This window comes from Schistocerca serialis, chromosome 9, assembly GCF_023864345.2.
Source record: "Schistocerca serialis cubense isolate TAMUIC-IGC-003099 chromosome 9, iqSchSeri2.2, whole genome shotgun sequence".
NCBI lineage: Eukaryota > Metazoa > Arthropoda > Insecta > Orthoptera > Acrididae > Schistocerca > Schistocerca serialis.
In genome coordinates, this window is record NC_064646.1 from 336,523,913 (window position 1) to 336,541,510 (window position 17,598).

Consider the following 17,598-nt stretch of genomic DNA (forward strand, 5'->3'; position numbering starts at 1 on the left):
CACTATGCTGCAGATATTAAGCTCAGCTTGCACTCCGCGTGCGATGCTGGTTGTCTTCACCAAATCAGCCAGCCGCCGGAAGGAACCAAGGATGGCCTCAGAACCCAAGCGGCAGGCGTCATTCGTTCCGACATGTGCTACTATCTGCAGCCGGTCACACCCAGTGCGTTCAATAGCTGCCGGAAGGGCCTCCTCCACATTACGGACGAGACCCCCCGGCAAGCACACCGAGTGCACACTGGCATTCTTCCCCGACCTACCCGCTATTTTCCTGAGGGGCTCCATAACCCGCCTAACGTTGGAGCTCCCTATAACTAATAGGCCCGCCCTCTGTGACTGTCGGGACCTTGCCGGAGAATCGGCCACTGGCCCAACAGGCGAGGCATCCTGTGGTGGCTCGGAAACGATGTCATCACCACTAGGAAGCACCCCGTACCTGTTGGAAAGGGGTAAGGCAGTTGCCACGCGGCCAGATCCCACCTTCGCCTTTCGGCCAGGCACGCGCGAGCCCACCACTGTCCGCCATTCACCCTGGAGTGATGGCTGACCGGTAAGATGCTCACTGCCGGAAGACGCAGCGACATCAGGGGTTCCATGTGATTCCAAGGCCACCGAAGTAGGCATAGGTCTCACCACAGTTGCCCCAACGCCACTACGAGCCGACGCCTGCGCCTCGAGCTCGATGAGCCTAACAGACAAAGCCTCCACCTGCCCCCGAAGAGTGGCCAATTCTCCTTGCGTCCGCTCACAACCACCACAGTCCCTACACATGACTATGTTTACCCTACTCTATACGGTGACAAATTCCCAAGATAATCTTCTGATGAGCTACTCTGATAATCAAGAAACACTCACTGAAATACGAGACGCGAAAACTACTCTAGGTTTTCCCAGAAAAACTATTTAAAAGCTAAGCGCAGCAAATAAGTACAAAAACGCTTTATACAAACAGTACTCGCTGCTGCTGGTGCTCTCGCTCTGGCTGTCACAAGACAACTGCTGATTCAAGTGACTAGTGGCTAACGGCCGCGAAACAAACAAAAGACGGTTTTAGGGCGCTTTCTGTTCTAAACGATCAAGAAAACACTAAGAAATCTAACACGAAAACTACGTAAAGTTTTATCAAGAACTGTTAGTTACTATGCAGAGCAGATAAACACAAATAGAATCCCTTCCTTAGTGGAAGGTCGTAAACAAAATGTAAAATAAACGCTTTATACAAACAGTACTCGCTGCTGCTGGTGCTCTCGCTCTGGCTGTCACAAGAATGCTGTGTGCAATGTGTAATCTGAAAGCAATTCACGACTTGTGCCACGACCGTTCGAAAAGTACTGCGGGACGACCCAAAAGTTCTCTCGTATGAAAACTATTTCACAATTACAAAACATCACCACACCGATCAGAAACAGAATATTATTGGTTTCCTTGCAGTTTACACGCGCTTATATTTACAATCGTTGTTCACGTAAGTCACGTTCAAAAACATAGTTTCTGGTTAATGTGACCACACACTTTTTATTTTATTAGTTACCTTTTTTATTTTACTAGATGCCTTTTTTATTTTATTAGATACCTTTTTTATTTTGGTACTATCCCTAGTGTTTAAACAATGTAGTTTCGTCATCGCACATAAAGATGAAGTAACTTGCACTCACAAACATCACAGACCTTACGTCGGCGCTACCTGCATTTTGTGCATGCTTTGTATATCTCCGTATATAAAACTTCATCGTCGTACACCTCGTTATACTGTGGGCGTATGGTGGTATCTTCACTACTATCACGGGGCCCTGGTTCGATTGCCGGTGGGGTTGGAGATTTTCTTTGCCCAGGGACTGAGTGTGTGTGTGTTGTCCTCATCATTTCATCATCATTCGTGACAGTGGCTAAATTGCACTGAGTAAAGAAATTGGATTGTGTGAAAAAAATTGGGACTTTGTATGGGCGCTGATGACTGCGCAGTTGGGCGTCCAACAAAACCAAACATCTTCACTACGAGCAGTTGTTTCCAAGAAACTAAATTGTTAGTTCGAAAAGCAAATGCGTTTATCCTCTGTTGCCCATTTTTCAGACTGAAGTTAACGCGAAGCGATATATGACATCTGACCATCGAAACTGATACAATTAGTTTTTGCTAACGCTATTTTCGTGTTTAGTGTAAAACTATTAAAATCATTCGAACATGAGCTCTTTGTCCACTGTTCCGTGCGCTATCTGTTGCACCACCAGGCGCCTGCTGAGTGCAGTCTATAGCGTGTTGATCTGTAGTGTGGCTCCAGCCTGTCGTGGATGCAGATCGTCACATTGAGCAATGTTTGCAACCTGGAACCTAAATATGGCCGAGCGATTTATTATCGTCAGCTCGCAGCGCCATTTTCTGGCGCGCGCGTTTCAAATATGAAACAATGAAGCCGCGCACTTGACGGCGCTGGCGCTGCGAACTCGCTGCAAGAGAACTGTGCTCGCCAGCCACTGCTGCAAGGCAGCTATCCCGCCTGCCGTCGCGAAATAGGAGTCGTAGTCGAATGGGGCAGTGCACGCAATAGCCTGCCATGGATGAAGCCGGTTTAGACATTTTTCATTGAAGGGGTGAAAAAGGACCTTGAAATACGGGATACATCACGATATGATTAAGAACAGAGCCGCATGGTTTCAATTGCGCGTAACGTTTCGTGAAACCGAATAAGGAGAGAAACATCACTGTTAAATTATTTTGTTTGTGTTTTGGAGGTGGCGTTGTAGCCTGAATGTGGCTATCTAAAACTTCAAATAGTCTGGCTCCCTGCAAGAGCCCTTTCTTCTGAATTAACTGATTTTACCCCAGCATGTTCATTATAATCAGTGCTTTATATTATTGCACCTACAAAATACTTAATTGCAGACATTTCAGTGGTGATATAAGTAGTGCGTATGGGAATAATTACAAAACACAATGTCGCTGATTCATTAATTATAAAAACAGTATAGGTACTGTATGAGGGTTGTGAAAACTATACAAATAAGAGGTGGACGATCAAAATGGTTTAAGATAAAGATAAGTGATCAGCAAGGCTGATAACTTCCCCCGTTACTCTTCCTTACACGTATGGACACACTCATGAAAGTAGTCAAGGCAGTAGAAAACGAAGATCTCAGTGCTTTTGCTTTTGCTGGCGACATCGTATTTGGGAGACACGAAAGTGGAGATTGAGGGCAGGCTTGGTCACTGGAATAAAAAATTTAAAGAATTCATTGATTATGAGTAAGAGCAAGGCACGGGCCATGAAGCTGAGTAGGTAACCCACACCTTGTAAGATCACACTGGAAGGAGAGAAGGCTGATAGTGAGACAAGTTTCAGTTATCTCGGAAGTGTCATATCAAGTGATGTAAGCGCCAAACTAGAAGTTATAACAAAAGGGTCCAACTTCTTCCACCAAATACGAAACCTAATATGGGACAAAGGTGTTCCTTTAAGAGCTAAAAAGAGCATGCATAAAACGTATCTCCAGCCAATCATGCTGTATAGTCTAGATATGTCGTAAATTAGAGAGAAGACCTTCAGATACAGGCATGTGAAATGAATTCCCTTAGGTCAGTTCAGGGGAGACAGAGACGGAAACGAATATGTAAGGAAAGACTTACAGGGGACCTTGACCACGGAGGAAAGGACGAGCGCTGCAAGATTGAACTGGTTAGGCCATGAGAGGCCAATGCACCAGCCTCAAATTCCACGTCAGTATTTGAGGATGGAGGTGCAAGAAAAAAGACCTATTAGGTCGTCTAGGAAGAGATGGAACGACCAGAGTAATGATCACTTGAGGAGTAACGTGGGATTCAGTGGAGAGAATAAATTGGATGTCTATTAACTACATGCTTTCAAACCCCTGGAATTTTTCAGTCCCCCAATCTTTCGCGATTTTCGATATGCACTCTTGTCCAAGACTTCCCACACAGCTTTACAGCGTTGTGTGGGCGATTCTGTATTGATAATGCAGATCAGAGTGCAACCGCTACCCAGATAGAGTACATGGCTGATCTCACAGCATTTGTTTTACTGTTAATTCATCAAAGTCCGCAGCTCGTGGTCGTGCGGTAGCGTTCTCGCTTCCCACGCCCGGGTTCCCGGGTTCGATTCCCGGCGGGGTCAGGGATTTTCTCTGCCTCGTGATGGCTGGGTGTTGTGTGATGTCCTTAGGTTAGTTAGGTTTAAGGAGTTCTAAGTTCTAGGGGACTGATGACCATAGAGGTTAAGTCGCATAGTGCTCAGGGCCATTTGAACTCCCGAACAAAAACATCTACACGTGGACGCGTGCCACGACGTGATTGAAACGCAAAACTTGGACATTGTTTTATGGTAAAAATCATCACGGGTGACAAGACTTGATGTCAGTTTGAAACCCCCCGAAAACGACAAAGTGCAGGAATTCACATGAAGGGTCAACGCTTTGACGACATAATTGACTTTAAAGTCAAAATGACGCACAAGTTGAACAACACCCTAAAGAAGAACTCAAAAAATGGCTCTGAGTACTATGGGACTTAACAGCTATGGTCATCAGTCCCCTAGAACTTAGAACTACTTAAACCGAACTAACCTAAGGACAGCACACAACACCCAGCCATCACGAGGCAGAGAAAATCCCTGACCCCGCCGGGAATCGAACCCGAGAACCCGGGCGTGGGAAGCGAGAACGCTACCGCACGACCACGAGATGCGGGCAAAGAAGAACTTTTCTAACAGTTTCACATGATTTTATGAACATTTTGTGAATTAAGCTCGAGTGGGGTAGATTGTGTAGAACACTAGAAGCAATATAATCATGTCCTTAACTTCTCTCTCTTTTTCATTAGAACCTACAGTAAACTAAACAGTTGATCCGCGATCTTTCATATGCATCCTGACAATCATTTGGGTCACATTCTTTGTTAAAGCTCTCAAAATATTGAATACTTCCAGAAGACGACTTGCTTCTTCAGAAAATTGAAGGCTCGAGAAACTAAATTAGGACTACCCACAAATAAATGTCTAAAGTACATACATTTTTAGAATTTGCAGTACGATTTAAAGACTCAGTGAAAGTGACATATTGCACGTTATTCTGAAGAGGAAGGTGATGTTCCCGTCAGACAAAAAGAAATAATAAAATAAAAAATAAAAAAAATCCACAAGAAACTCCAAATGTAGACTTCCAAGAATCTTAGTTCGTTACTCCAAACAACTGTTTGTACGAGAATAAGAACTTCGTTCTTTTCGTAAAGTTTTCGCAATACAATCTGCAAAGATAATGGTGGGGGGGGGGGGGGGGGAGTGAGTTAACAGAATGACCAGTTTCAGGGAAATACATTACTGGCCATCAAAATTACTACACCAAGAAGAAATGCAGATGATAAACGGGTATTCATTGGACAAATATATTATACTAGAACTGACATGTATCACATTTTCACGCAATTTGGGTGCATAGATCCTGAGCAATCAGTACCCAGAACAACCACCTCTGATACGCCTGGGCATTGAGTCAAACAGAACTTGGATGGCGTGTACAGGTACAGCTGCCCATCCAGCTTCAACACGATACCACAGTTCATCAAGAGTATTGACTGGCGTATTGTGACGAGCTAGTTGCTCGGCCACCATTGACCAGACGTTTCAATTGGTGAGAGATCTGGAGAATGTGTTGGCCAGGGCAGCAGTCGAACATTTGCTGTATCCAGAAAGGCCCGTACAGGACCTGCAACATGCGGTCGTGCATTATCCTGCTAAAATGTAGGGTTTCGCAGGGATCGAATGAAGAGTAGAGCCACGGGTCGTAACACATCTGAAATGTAACGTCCACTGTTCAAAGTGCCGTCAATGCGAACAAGAGGTGACCGAGACGTGTAACCAATGGCACCCCTATACCATCACGCCGGGTGATACGCCAGTACGGCGATGACGAATACACGCTTCCATTGTGCGTTCACCGCGATGTCGCCAAACACGGATGCGACCATCATGATGGTGTAAACAGAACCTGGATTCATCCGACAAAATGACGTTTTGCCATTTGCGCACCCAGGTTCGTCGTTGAGTACACCATCGCAGGCGCTCCTGTCTGTGATGCAGCGTCAAGGTTAACCGCAGCCATGGTCTCCGAGCTGATAGTCCATGCTGCTGCAAACTTCGTCGAACTGTTCGTGCAGATGGTTGTTGTCTTGCGAACGTCCCCATCTGTTGACTCAGGGATAGAGACGTGGCTGCACGATCCGTTACAGCCATGCGGATAAGATGACTGTTATCTCGACTGCTAGTGATAAGAGGCCGTTGGGATCCAGCACGGCGTTCCGTATTACCCTCCTGAACCCACCGATTCCATATTCTGCTAACAGTCATTGGATCTCGACCAACGCGAGCAGCAATGTTGCGATATCATAAACCGCAATCGCGATAGGCTACAATCCGACCTTTATGAAAGTTGGAAAAGTGATAGTACACATTTCTCCTCCTTACACGAGGCATCACAACTGCGTTTCACAGGCAACGCCGGTCAACTGCTGTTTGTGTATGAGAAATCGGTTGGAAACGTTCCTCATGTCAGCAAATTGTAAGTGTCGCCACCAGGCCAACCTTGTGTGAATGCTCTGAAAAGCTAATCATTTGCATATTACAGCATCTTCTTCCTGTCGGTTAAATGTCGCGTCTGTAGCACATCATCTTCGTGGTGTAGGAATTTTAATGGCCAGTGGTATATACGAGTAACTCTTTTTTTACAGGATTCACAGCAAGAGCTTCTGTGCACGACCAGTTCTTACTTTCAATGACCTCCTCTGTCATCAAGACCAAATACTGTTGAAAACTTGCCATGTATCTACGTTACGAATATTACATAAAATGTTTTGTCTGATCTAATATGATTTGCAATGTGTTTAATTAATAAAAACAGTTGCAATGATTGTAGGTATGTTTCAGTTAGCTTAATGTAATTAATGCCCTTTTTTCTGGTGATAGCGTTTCCCTGAGTGATCACAACGTTGTATGTATGGAGGAATTACTGAAAGTATTTGATTAAAACTACCTTCATCGTTCCGTAGAACTTGTAAAAAAAGCTTTGTTGGCTATATCTTTAGATTGAAGTGTAACGTCTGGAATTTCGCATGTGGTAATATGCCGCTGGCAATAAGATATACGCAATATCTCTAATGACGTGACAGTTAAGCATAATTCAAAACATGCCACCATGTGCTCATGCAACCTCCTCTCACCGCAGAGGGGAGGGTGGGGGGGGGGGGGAAGCACTACCGTGGCGTGTTCTACATCTACATCCAAATATCCACATAGTTTTCATATCTAGCTGATACCTCGTCGGGACACTATGAGATGGGTGTATAGAAATAAAGTAAAAAATTTGTTAAATATAAATTTTTTATTTGAAACACAGTCACAATTACATAGAAATTGTTGCGCCAGAAATAGTTGATATAACAGTTTTTTTTTTTTTTTTTTTTTTCGGGAGATTTCACATTTTTCGGTAAGTCTTTTTTTCCTTTTACGTATTTATAAAACTCATGCAAGTGTGCTTACAGTTAAACTGGGACCGTATGATTTATTTTCAGAGTCCCAGAGTCCATCAAGCAACATCAGCGAAATTACTGTTTCCACAATGGCGTTGTGTGGGGAATAGGAAACAGGCACTCGCATAATGTTAGCAGTTTGCATTAGCGTTGTGGTTGCTTTGGGTCAAAAAAAAAAAAGGCTCTGAGCACTATGGGACTTAACATTTGCGGTCATCAGTCCCCTAGAACTTAGAACTACTTACACCTAACTAACCTAAGGACATCACACACATCCATGCCCGAGGCAGGATTCCAACCTGCGACCATAGGTTGATTTGGGGGAGGGGACTAAACAGCGAGGTCATCGGTCCCATCGGATAAGGGAAGGATGGGGAAGGAAGTCGGCCGTGCCCTTTCAAAGGAACGACCCTGGCATGTGCCTGCAGCGATTTAGCGAAATCACGGAGAACCTAAACCAGGATGGCCGGACGCGGTTTTTTCCGTTGTTGATCGTTGTTTGGTTGTTCCGGACGTCATATGACATCCGTTAAAGTTCGTTTGTTGACCCTTCCACTCAGTTTTTTTTTTATTACAGAGACCAACCGGCTCTCCGATCGAACACGCTGAGCCACCGTCCGGCGTTTGAACCGCTGTCCTTCCGAATGCGGCGAGTCCAGTGTGCTAATCACTGCGCAACATCCCTCGGTTAGCATTCAGGATTTTCAGTTTCCTTAAGAAAGTAATTTCACTTTTCTTCCACGGAGTGTTTAGATGGCCCATTCTACCGAGTCACGCTTAGTTCCTGAAAAGCTCTTCATGTATTCCCAACAATTTCACCTGAAATCTTCACACCATTTTTAGTTAGGTACATAATAGTGTTTCATCACCGAATCTGGTGTTTCAGATAGCGTCATCCAATCCAATCCAATATTTGATATTTGTTGAAAGAAATAACCTATTTCTCTAAGTAATCGAATGCTGCGTTACGGAAAGCCATTGTCGACAACGAGAGCCGTGTATCTCCTTCCTGGTGGAATGACCGGAACTGACCGGCTGTCGGACCCCCTCCATCTAATAGGCGCGCGGTTCATGCATGGTTGTTTACATCTTTGGGCGGGTTTAGTGACATCTCTGAACAGTCAAAGGGACTGTGTCTGTGATACAATATCTACAGTCAACGTCTATCTTCACGAGTTCTGCGAACAGGGGTGGTGCAAAACTTCTTTTGATGTCTATGTTTCTGTTTCTTATTTCAATGATCGAAGCCTTATTCTTCTTCTCGCTTTTCAAGTTTTACTGCAGGAACATGAAGTAAATTGAAATTATTTTACGTGGCCTATCTTCCGCTTCAAAAAATTGTTTTATTGGAATCCAGAGCTTAAGAATTCTCTCAACTGCGAGCATTAACGACAGCTATCTTGGTTGTGAGTGAGATTCAAGAGTCTGATGGTTGACAACGCACAAGCAGAACTCTATAAATTCTTCTGTCCTTATCGTGGATATTGAAAAATTATTAAATATTTTCATGGCGATTATTTCAATGTCGACGGTTAAGACTATACCAGCACTTGATATAGTATTGTGCTTCCACAAAAAAGCCTAATTTATGTGATGGATTTGTAATTGTCTTAGAGCATCTAAACAAAGCTTTGCAATTGTCTCTGAAGTTTCATTATTCAACAAATCAAACTTCATCAGCTTCTGTTAGATTACGTCAGTTTCATAAAGTATGAACAACTAAACGTCTATTTGAACTATTCAAATGGGAACTGCCCGAGTCTTCCGCCTGGCGCTGCTGAAATAGTTCCAGCCCCCCCCCCCCCCCCCCCCCCCCCCCACTACTGGAGAAGTAGTGGTATTTTCTCGAATGATGGCGCTAGATCTAGAAGGTGCTTGCATCGTCGATACAGGATACGCAACATGCAACGCCATCTGTGATACGACCGTGTCAACATAAATTGTTGACATAAATAAAACTGAGGCTGCACTTAACATGTTGCGCTAGCAGACGGCGTTACTTCAGTATTTGAAGCAGGTAACAATATTTTGCAAAATCTGGACAAAATTGGGTTTTATATTAAAAAACTAAAAACCCGCCTCGATTGCGATAAAAGCACCTAGTGTTAACCTAGGTTTCGGCGTAGATAACTACACCTTCTTCAGAACAACAATAAAACCCACAGGTGCCTAAGAAGACCTTAGTCAGTGATTAAAAGAACACCATAGCTATACATTTATAAACGAAAAAGAAAACACGAACAGTACATATGTACATAGTCATGACCCGGGTCATGGCCCATCGTACATAGGCCGGTGTGAGGTGGAGCGTACACCATTAAGTTAAGTGGTGGTTTTGACTTTGTACATATGTACTGTTCATGTTTTCCTTTTCTTTTTCGTTTATAATTATATAGCTATGGTGTTCTTTTAGTCAATGACAAAGGTCTTCTTAGGCACTTGTGGGTTTTATTGTTGTTCTGAAGAAGGTGTAGTTATCTACGCCGAAACCTAGGTTAACACTAGGTGCTTTTATCGCAATCGAGGCGGTTTTTTAGTTTTTTAATATATTAACCAACGATTGCTGACGCGCTGCGATGTAGAAGGTTCTTTACAAAATTGGGTCTTTCTTGATGCAATAATTTACCAACAGCCGTATGTATTGTAGAAATTTATTTTCTGAACTCCCTTTGTGTTACCAGTTTCGGCAATACATTGATGCCATCTTCAGGCCCCCACACGTCATAGTCGTAAAATCGCTGTACGCGGAGGTAGCCATATAACTGTATCCGTGAATCAAATCGCTATGCAACAGTCTGTGTCGTCTGGCCACAAAGAACTGTTGCATAGCGACCGCATGCACAAGCCTCATCCTTTCTTGAGCGTTCATCAGCGCGTTGAAAACGGCACGCTCCTCGTTGACGATCAGATGCAAGGTCCGTTTACCGACGGCCTAAGCCTCGCAATACCAAGGGGGGCGGGGCGTACTTTACTTACGCATGGTGGGCATATTGTAATCTAATCATTTACTTTATATTTCAGAAATTTGAAAAAATAATTATTGCTTTTAATAAATTCTTGTACTAGATCCCACAGTTGCATTAAATGTTACAGTAACACTTACCTCACAAAAATCATGAGATGCCTCCTAATATCGCCCGGCGTAGTGCAGCAACGCGACATGGCATGGACTCAACAAGTCGTTGGAAGTGCCCTGTAGAAATATTGAACCACGCTGTCTCTACAGCCGCCCGTAACTACGAAAGAGTTGCCCGTGCAGCATTTTGTGCCCCAGCTGACCTCTGGACTATGCCCCATAAATGTTTGATGTGATTCATCTCGGGCGAACTGGGGCGCCAAATCATTCGCTGAAATTGTTCAGGAAGTTCTTCAATCCAATCGCGAACAGTTGTGGCCCGGCGTCATTATGCATTGTCATCCATAAAAATTCCAATTTTGTTTGGGAACGTGAAGTTCACGAATGGCTGCACATGGTCTCCAAGCAGCCGAACATAATCATTTCCAGTCAGTTAGACCAGAGGATCCAGTCCATTACGTGTAAACACAGCGTGCACCCTTATGGAACCACGACCAGCTCGCACAATGCCTGGTTGACAACTTTTGTCCCTGACTTACTGTCGCTCTAACCCTACTACCAGCTCTTAAAAAGTGAAATCGGGACTCATCAGAACAAGCCGTGGTTTTCTGGTAGTCTAGGGTTCGATACGGTCACAAGTCAATGAGAGGCGCTGCAGGCGACGTCCTGCTGTTCGCGGAGCCACTCGCGTCAGTCATCTGCTGCCATAGCCTATTAACGCCAAATTTTGCCGTATTGACACAACGGATACTTTCATCGTACGTCCCACATTGATTTCTGCGGTAACGTAGTGTTGCTTGTCCGTCAACACTCGCAACTTTATACAACCGTTGCTGTAGGCTGGCGGGCACTGCGTTGTCCATGGTGAGAGGTATTTCGTATTCTCGACACACTCTTCACACTTTTGGATCTCAAAATATTGAAATACCTATTTCCTAAAAGGAATGTTCGGTGCGTCTGTCTCCAACAACCACTCCACGTTCAGAGTCGTGGGGCGATAATGATGCCGGAAGCCGTTTCAGATTAATTACCTGAGTACGAATGAGAGCTCCACCAGTGCACTGCCGTTTTACACCTCGGGTACGCGGTAACTAACGCCAGCTGTATCTGTGCATTAGTTTCATCACCTCAGTGTATTTCAGAATTGTGAAAAAAAATTTTTACCGGTTTTAGTGATACCTGTAGCAGATTCCGCAATTTTTTTTAAATTTTCGCAACACCTAAGTTGAAAAATTTAAGTCTTTATAGTGAATGTGATTTCTGCAGCGAATATCATACTCACATTTTCAGATTGAGGGCCCCTCTTATGGCCCTTAAGTACCCCTCCCCTCTGTGCACATATTACGGAAAATGCGTTGGAACTGCTGAAATAGTTCTAATAGATGTTGTCACGTTCTGGAATCCACATACATCAATAAACGTTTTGCATTACCCCGGTTCCCAGAAGTTCTGAAGATAGACGTTGACTGTGGATATTGTATCACACAGTCCCTTTGGCTGTTCAGAGATGTCACTAAATCCGCCCAAAGACGTAAAGAACCATGCATGAACAGCGCATATTAGACGGAGGGGGTCCGACAGCCGGTCAGTTCCAGTCATTCCACCAGGAAGGAGGTATACGGCTCTTGTTCTCTGTAGTTCGACCATATCTTGACGGTCAATACCGCGGTTCGATCACGTCCGTATTGTTACTTTGTGCCTGGAAGGGCTCTCAACAAATGGAAGTGAAGTGTCCAGGCGTCCCGGAGTGAACTAAGGCGATGTTGTTCGGACATGGAGGAGATACAGAGATACAGGGTCGAGGACATGCCTCCCGAGGGCTACTACTGCGGTGGATGACTGCTCCCTACGAATTATGGCTCGGAGAAACGCTGACAGCTACGCCACCACATTGAACAAAGTTTATCGTGCAGCCACAGGACGTCGTGTTAAGACTCAAACTCTGCGCAATAGGCTGCATGATGCGCAACTTCACTCCCAACGTCCATGGCGAGGTCCATTTTTGCAAACACGTCAGCATGCATCGCGGTACAGATGTGCCCAACAACATGCCGAATGGACCGCTCAGGATTGTCATCACGTTCTCTTGACCGATGAGCGTCGCATTGCCTTCAACCAGACAATCGTCGGAGACGTGTTTGGAGGAACCCGGTCAGGCTGATCGCCTTAGACACACTGTCCAGCGAGTGCAGCGAAGTTCAAAAATGGCTCAAATGGCTGTGAGCACTATGGGAACATCTGAGCTCATCAGTCCCCTAGAACATAGAACTACTTAAACCTAACTAACCTATGGACATCACACACATCCATGCCCGAGGCAGGATTCGAACCTGCGACCGTAGAAGTCGCGCGGTTCCAGACTGAAGTACCTTGAACCGCTCGGCCACCGAGCCCGGCTGCAGCAAGGTGGAGGTCTGCTGCTGTTTTGGGTAGGCATTATGTGGGGCCGACGTACGCCGCTGGTGGTCATGGAAGGCGCCGTAACGGCTGTACGATACGTGAATGCCATTCTCGACCGATAGTGCAACCATATTGGCAGCATATTGGCGAGGCATTCGTCTTGAAGGACGACAATTCGCACCCCCATCGTGAGCATCTCGTGAATGACTTCATTCAGGATAACGACATCGCTCGACTAGAGTGGCCAGCATGTTCTCCAGACATGAACCCGATCGAACATGCCTGGGATAGATTGAAAAGGGCTGTTTACGGACGACTTGACCCTCCAACCACTGTGAGGCATGTACGCCGAATCGCCATTGAGCAGTGGGACAGTCTGGACCAACAGTGCCTTGATGAACTTTTGGATAGTATGCCACGACGAATACAGGAATGCATCAATGCAAGAGGACGTGCTACTGGGTATTAGAGTTACCGGTGTGTACAGCAGTCTGGACCTCCACCACTGGAGGTCTCGCTGTATGGTGGTACAACATGCAATGTGTGGTTTTCATGAGCAATAAAAAGGGCGGAAATTTTTTGTATAGGTTCCGGAATTCTCGGAGGTGATGCAAAACTATTTTTGATATGTGTACTTACTGTTCAAACAGTAGGGCCGTGTGTTGGCAAAAGTTAGCAACATTGAACGATTGTTTGTGTTGGGTATAAAGCGCATCTCCCCCTGGTATTACGCGTTATGGTATATGCGTTGGTATTGCTAGGGTAAAGTACAGAGGAGTGCCGAGAAGCTGGCGAGGGGAGCAGAGGCCGCTGTGTGGTGCACGGTGTAGCTGCGTGGCTGACGTGTGAGGACAGGGCAGGCGCAGGGGTGTCTCCTCGGCAGTGGTCGGGCGTGGTGGCGGAGCAGCAGGAGGCGGCGCTGCGGGCCGAGCGGAAGCAGTCTGCGGCGGCGGCCGTGCTGCAGCAGGGGCAGTCGCTGCGCGTGGCGGCGCGCGCGCACGGCCTCAACCACATGGCCGTGCAGCGCTTCGTGCAGAAGATTCGCCGACAGGGCTCCAGCGTCGACTGGCGCACAACAGGTGCCTGCAGCTGCCGCTATGTGGCCGCTCTTCCATTTTCTTCGTATTTCTTCACCTGCCCATTTCCGATGCGAATGCGTAAACCGTATAGAGAGAGAGAGAGAGAGAGAGAAGTCACGCTTTCCTAGCTGTCAGAATTTCCCGCAACATGCTGCCGCGTGCGTAACCGCGCTCTCCACTAAGAATGGGAAAAACCGCCCGGCTAAAACCGATAGCAGTATTTTAGTTCGGTGTTTGTTTGGTCTCGGTTATCACAGATGGCAGCGTGGAGGGTAAAAATCGTAGAGGGAGACCAAGAGATGAATACACTAAGCAGATTCAAAAGGATGTAGGCTGCAGCACGTACTAGCAGATGAAGAGGCTTGCACAGGATAGAGTAGCATAGAGAGCTGCATCAAACCAGTCTCAGGACTGAAGACAACAACAACAACAACAACGACACAGATGCTTTTATTTTTTTACAGATTAGTGGGTAAAAATCCGAAATATCAGTTATCAAAAGCAACAGTGCTACGATTTTTGGTTTTTAAAGATTTCCTGTTAAAGTGGTCACAGTTCACAGTGATTGACGGAAAGTCATCGAGTAAAACAGAAGTGATTCCTGGCGTTCCCAAGGTAGTGTTATAGGCCCTTTGCTAATCCTTGTCGTGCGGTAGCGTTCTCGCTTCCCACGCCCGGGTTCCCGGGTTCGATTCCCGGCGGGGTCAGGGATTTTCTCTGCCTCGTGATGACTGGGTGTTGTGTGCTGTCCTTAGGTTAGTTAGGTTTACGTAGTTCTAAGTTCTAGGGGACTGATGACCATAGATGTTAAGTCCCATAGTGCTCAGACCCATTTGAACCATTTTTTTGCTATTCCTTATCTATATAAATGATTTGGGAGACAATCAGAGCAGCCGTCTTCGGTTGTTTGCAGATGACGATGTCGTTTATCGACTAATAAAGTCGTCAGAAGATCAAAACAAACCGAAAAACGGTTTAGAAAAAATATCTGAATACTGGGAAAAATGGCAGTTGACCCTAAATAACGAAAAGTGCGAGGTCATCCACATGAGTGCTAAAAGGAACTCATTAAACTTCGATTACACGATAAATCAGTCTAATCTAAAAGCCTGCTGAAGATTAGATGGGTAGATCACATAACTAATGAGGAGGTATTGAATAGGATTGGAGAGAAGAGAAATTTGTGGCACAGCTTAACTAGAAGAACGGATCGGTTGATAGGGCATATTCTGAGGCATCAAGGGATCACCAATTTAGTATTGGAGGGCAGCGTGGAGGGTAAAAATCGTAGAGGGAGACCAAGAGATGAATACACTAAGCAGATTCAGAAGGATGTAGGCTGCAGTAGGTACTGGGAGATGAAGCTTGCACAGGATAGAGTAGCATGGAGAGCTGCATCAAACTAGTCTCTGGACTGAAGACCACAACAACAACAACTTACGTATTACAATTACGAACAACTTAAATTGGAAAGAACACAGAAAATGTTGTGGGAAAGCTAACCAAAGTCTGCATTTTATTGGCAGGACACTTAGAAAATGTAACAGACCTACTGAGGAGACCGCCTACACTACGCTTATCCGTCCTCTTTTAGAATACTGCTGCGCGGTGTGGGATCCTTGCCAGATAGGACTGACGGAGTACATCGAAAAAGTTCAAAGAAAGGCAGCACGTTTTGTATTATCGCGAAATATGGGAGAGAGTGTCATAGAAATGATACAGGATTTGGGCTGGAAATCATTAAAAGAAAGGCGTTTTTCGTTGCGACTGAATCTTCTCACGAAATTCCAATCACCAACTTTCTTCTCCGAATGCGATAATATTTTGTTGACACCAACCTACATAGGGCGGAACGATCACCACGATAAAATAAGGGAAATCAAAGCTCGTACGGAAAGGTATAGATGTTCATTCTTCCTGCACGCTATACGAGATTGGAATAATAGAGAATTGTGAAGGTGGTTCCATGAACCCTCTGCCAGGCACTTAAATGTGATTTGCAGAGTATCGATGTAGATGTAGAAAGTGCAACTTCCGGGGGTATTTATTGTATAGTTATCGATATATTGAATAATATCTACTGGTAGTCTTAGTCGACCATGAGTTGCTATCTGACTTGTTTAAACGGTCACCAGTATTGTTTGCATCAAAATTATCATTACACTCTAATTATTAAACAAAAATATGGTGCTTGCTAGCTACGAAATCAATAATGCGGCTATTAGCATATGATACCAAATTAAGATTTACTCAGAAAACAGGATGAGCAATATTTCCAGCCTAACATAACACTCCAATACACTCGCTAACCTAACTAGCCTATCATTGGCACAATCTACCCTCTTTTCCTAACTGCTTAAGTCAACACTGAACCCGCAAGTGACTCTAATGAAGCTCTGCCTTAACGGACACAGACTCAGAAAGCGCCAGTCAGAGAGCTAGTGGGATTTAGAATTAGAGTGCCGTACTTTGGCTGATGATCGCTAATATCACCGTAATTCTCCGTGATGATTACGACGGTCGGCCCAGCCAACGTCGTGATGCCGTCTTTCCCGTGAGCGAGCTTGGCTTTAATCTCAAACGTGGACGTGAATTGCGTCCGTAAACTCTAAGTGGTTCAAATGGCTCTGAGCACTATGGGAGTTCACATCTGAGGTCATCAGTCCCCTAGACTTAGAACCTAACTAACCTAAGGACACCACACACATCCATGCCCGAAGCAGGATTCGAACCTGCGACCGTAGCAGCAGCGCGGTTCCGGACTGAAGCTCGTAGAACCGCTCGGCCACAGCGGCCGGCTGTCAGTAAACTCCTGTACGTAAGTGTTCAATTGCGGAGTCCGTCACGAGTCAAACTCAAGCTACTTGCACATATGCCAAGAGTAGTTGGTCGACTTAAGTGCGCGGCAGCAAAGGCATACTTCAGATTGCATATGAACACCACAAGTTAGTACAAACTTATTTCTCTTCTCAGAGGAACAGATAATGCTACGTGTGTGGAGTCGTATGCTCTACACTATTCATACTTCTGGAGTAACCTTTGGACTCTGCCCGTAATTTCTCCAACCGACTTCTCTCTACGCTCTCCAAGCAGGGCAGCCAGACACCGCTATTGTTCCGGTCCATTGCCGATTCTAGAGTCCCCACTCAGATTTTTGCAAACTTGGCCGTTCTTCGCCGCATGGATCCGTGCGCGTTGGTAGCCGGTCACGACAGACTTTCATGTATCCGTGCGCGTTTGTACCCAACCACGACACAGAATTCTCCCGCTGTTACTGTTGCCGCCAAACTTTTTAATATGTATCTCTAATCGCTCTGCGCCAGTCCCGTCACAGTCTTCCGCAAATTTTCCGCTGTGGCGCGAAATCGTTTCTGTCTTTTGCATATAGCTCCATCTCACTTCTTGTTGTGATGGCCCAGCCTCTTCCAACGTCTTTGGTGGCCTGAAGTGCCAGCCGACGTGGGGTCCGGCCGTGGTTCAGCCTCTACGGCCATCTCGTTAGTTTGACATGA

The 17,598-nt window shown here is 45.4% G+C and overlaps 1 protein-coding gene across 7 annotated transcripts in view; it reads left to right on the top strand.

The window, feature by feature from the left end:
• The window catches only part of LOC126419898 (protein bric-a-brac 1-like), a 459,260-nt gene that overhangs the window by 199,956 nt on the left and 241,706 nt on the right, over positions 1 to 17,598 (top strand). Inside the window, exon 2 of one of the 7 annotated variants that reach the window (XM_050087168.1) lies at positions 13,863 to 14,086. The exons of the other annotated variants lie outside the window; for them this stretch is intronic. Within the exon in view, the coding sequence (XP_049943125.1) occupies positions 13,863 to 14,086 (224 nt within the window). The remainder of the gene's footprint in view (positions 1 to 13,862; positions 14,087 to 17,598) is intronic. 7 annotated transcript variants of the gene reach the window in all.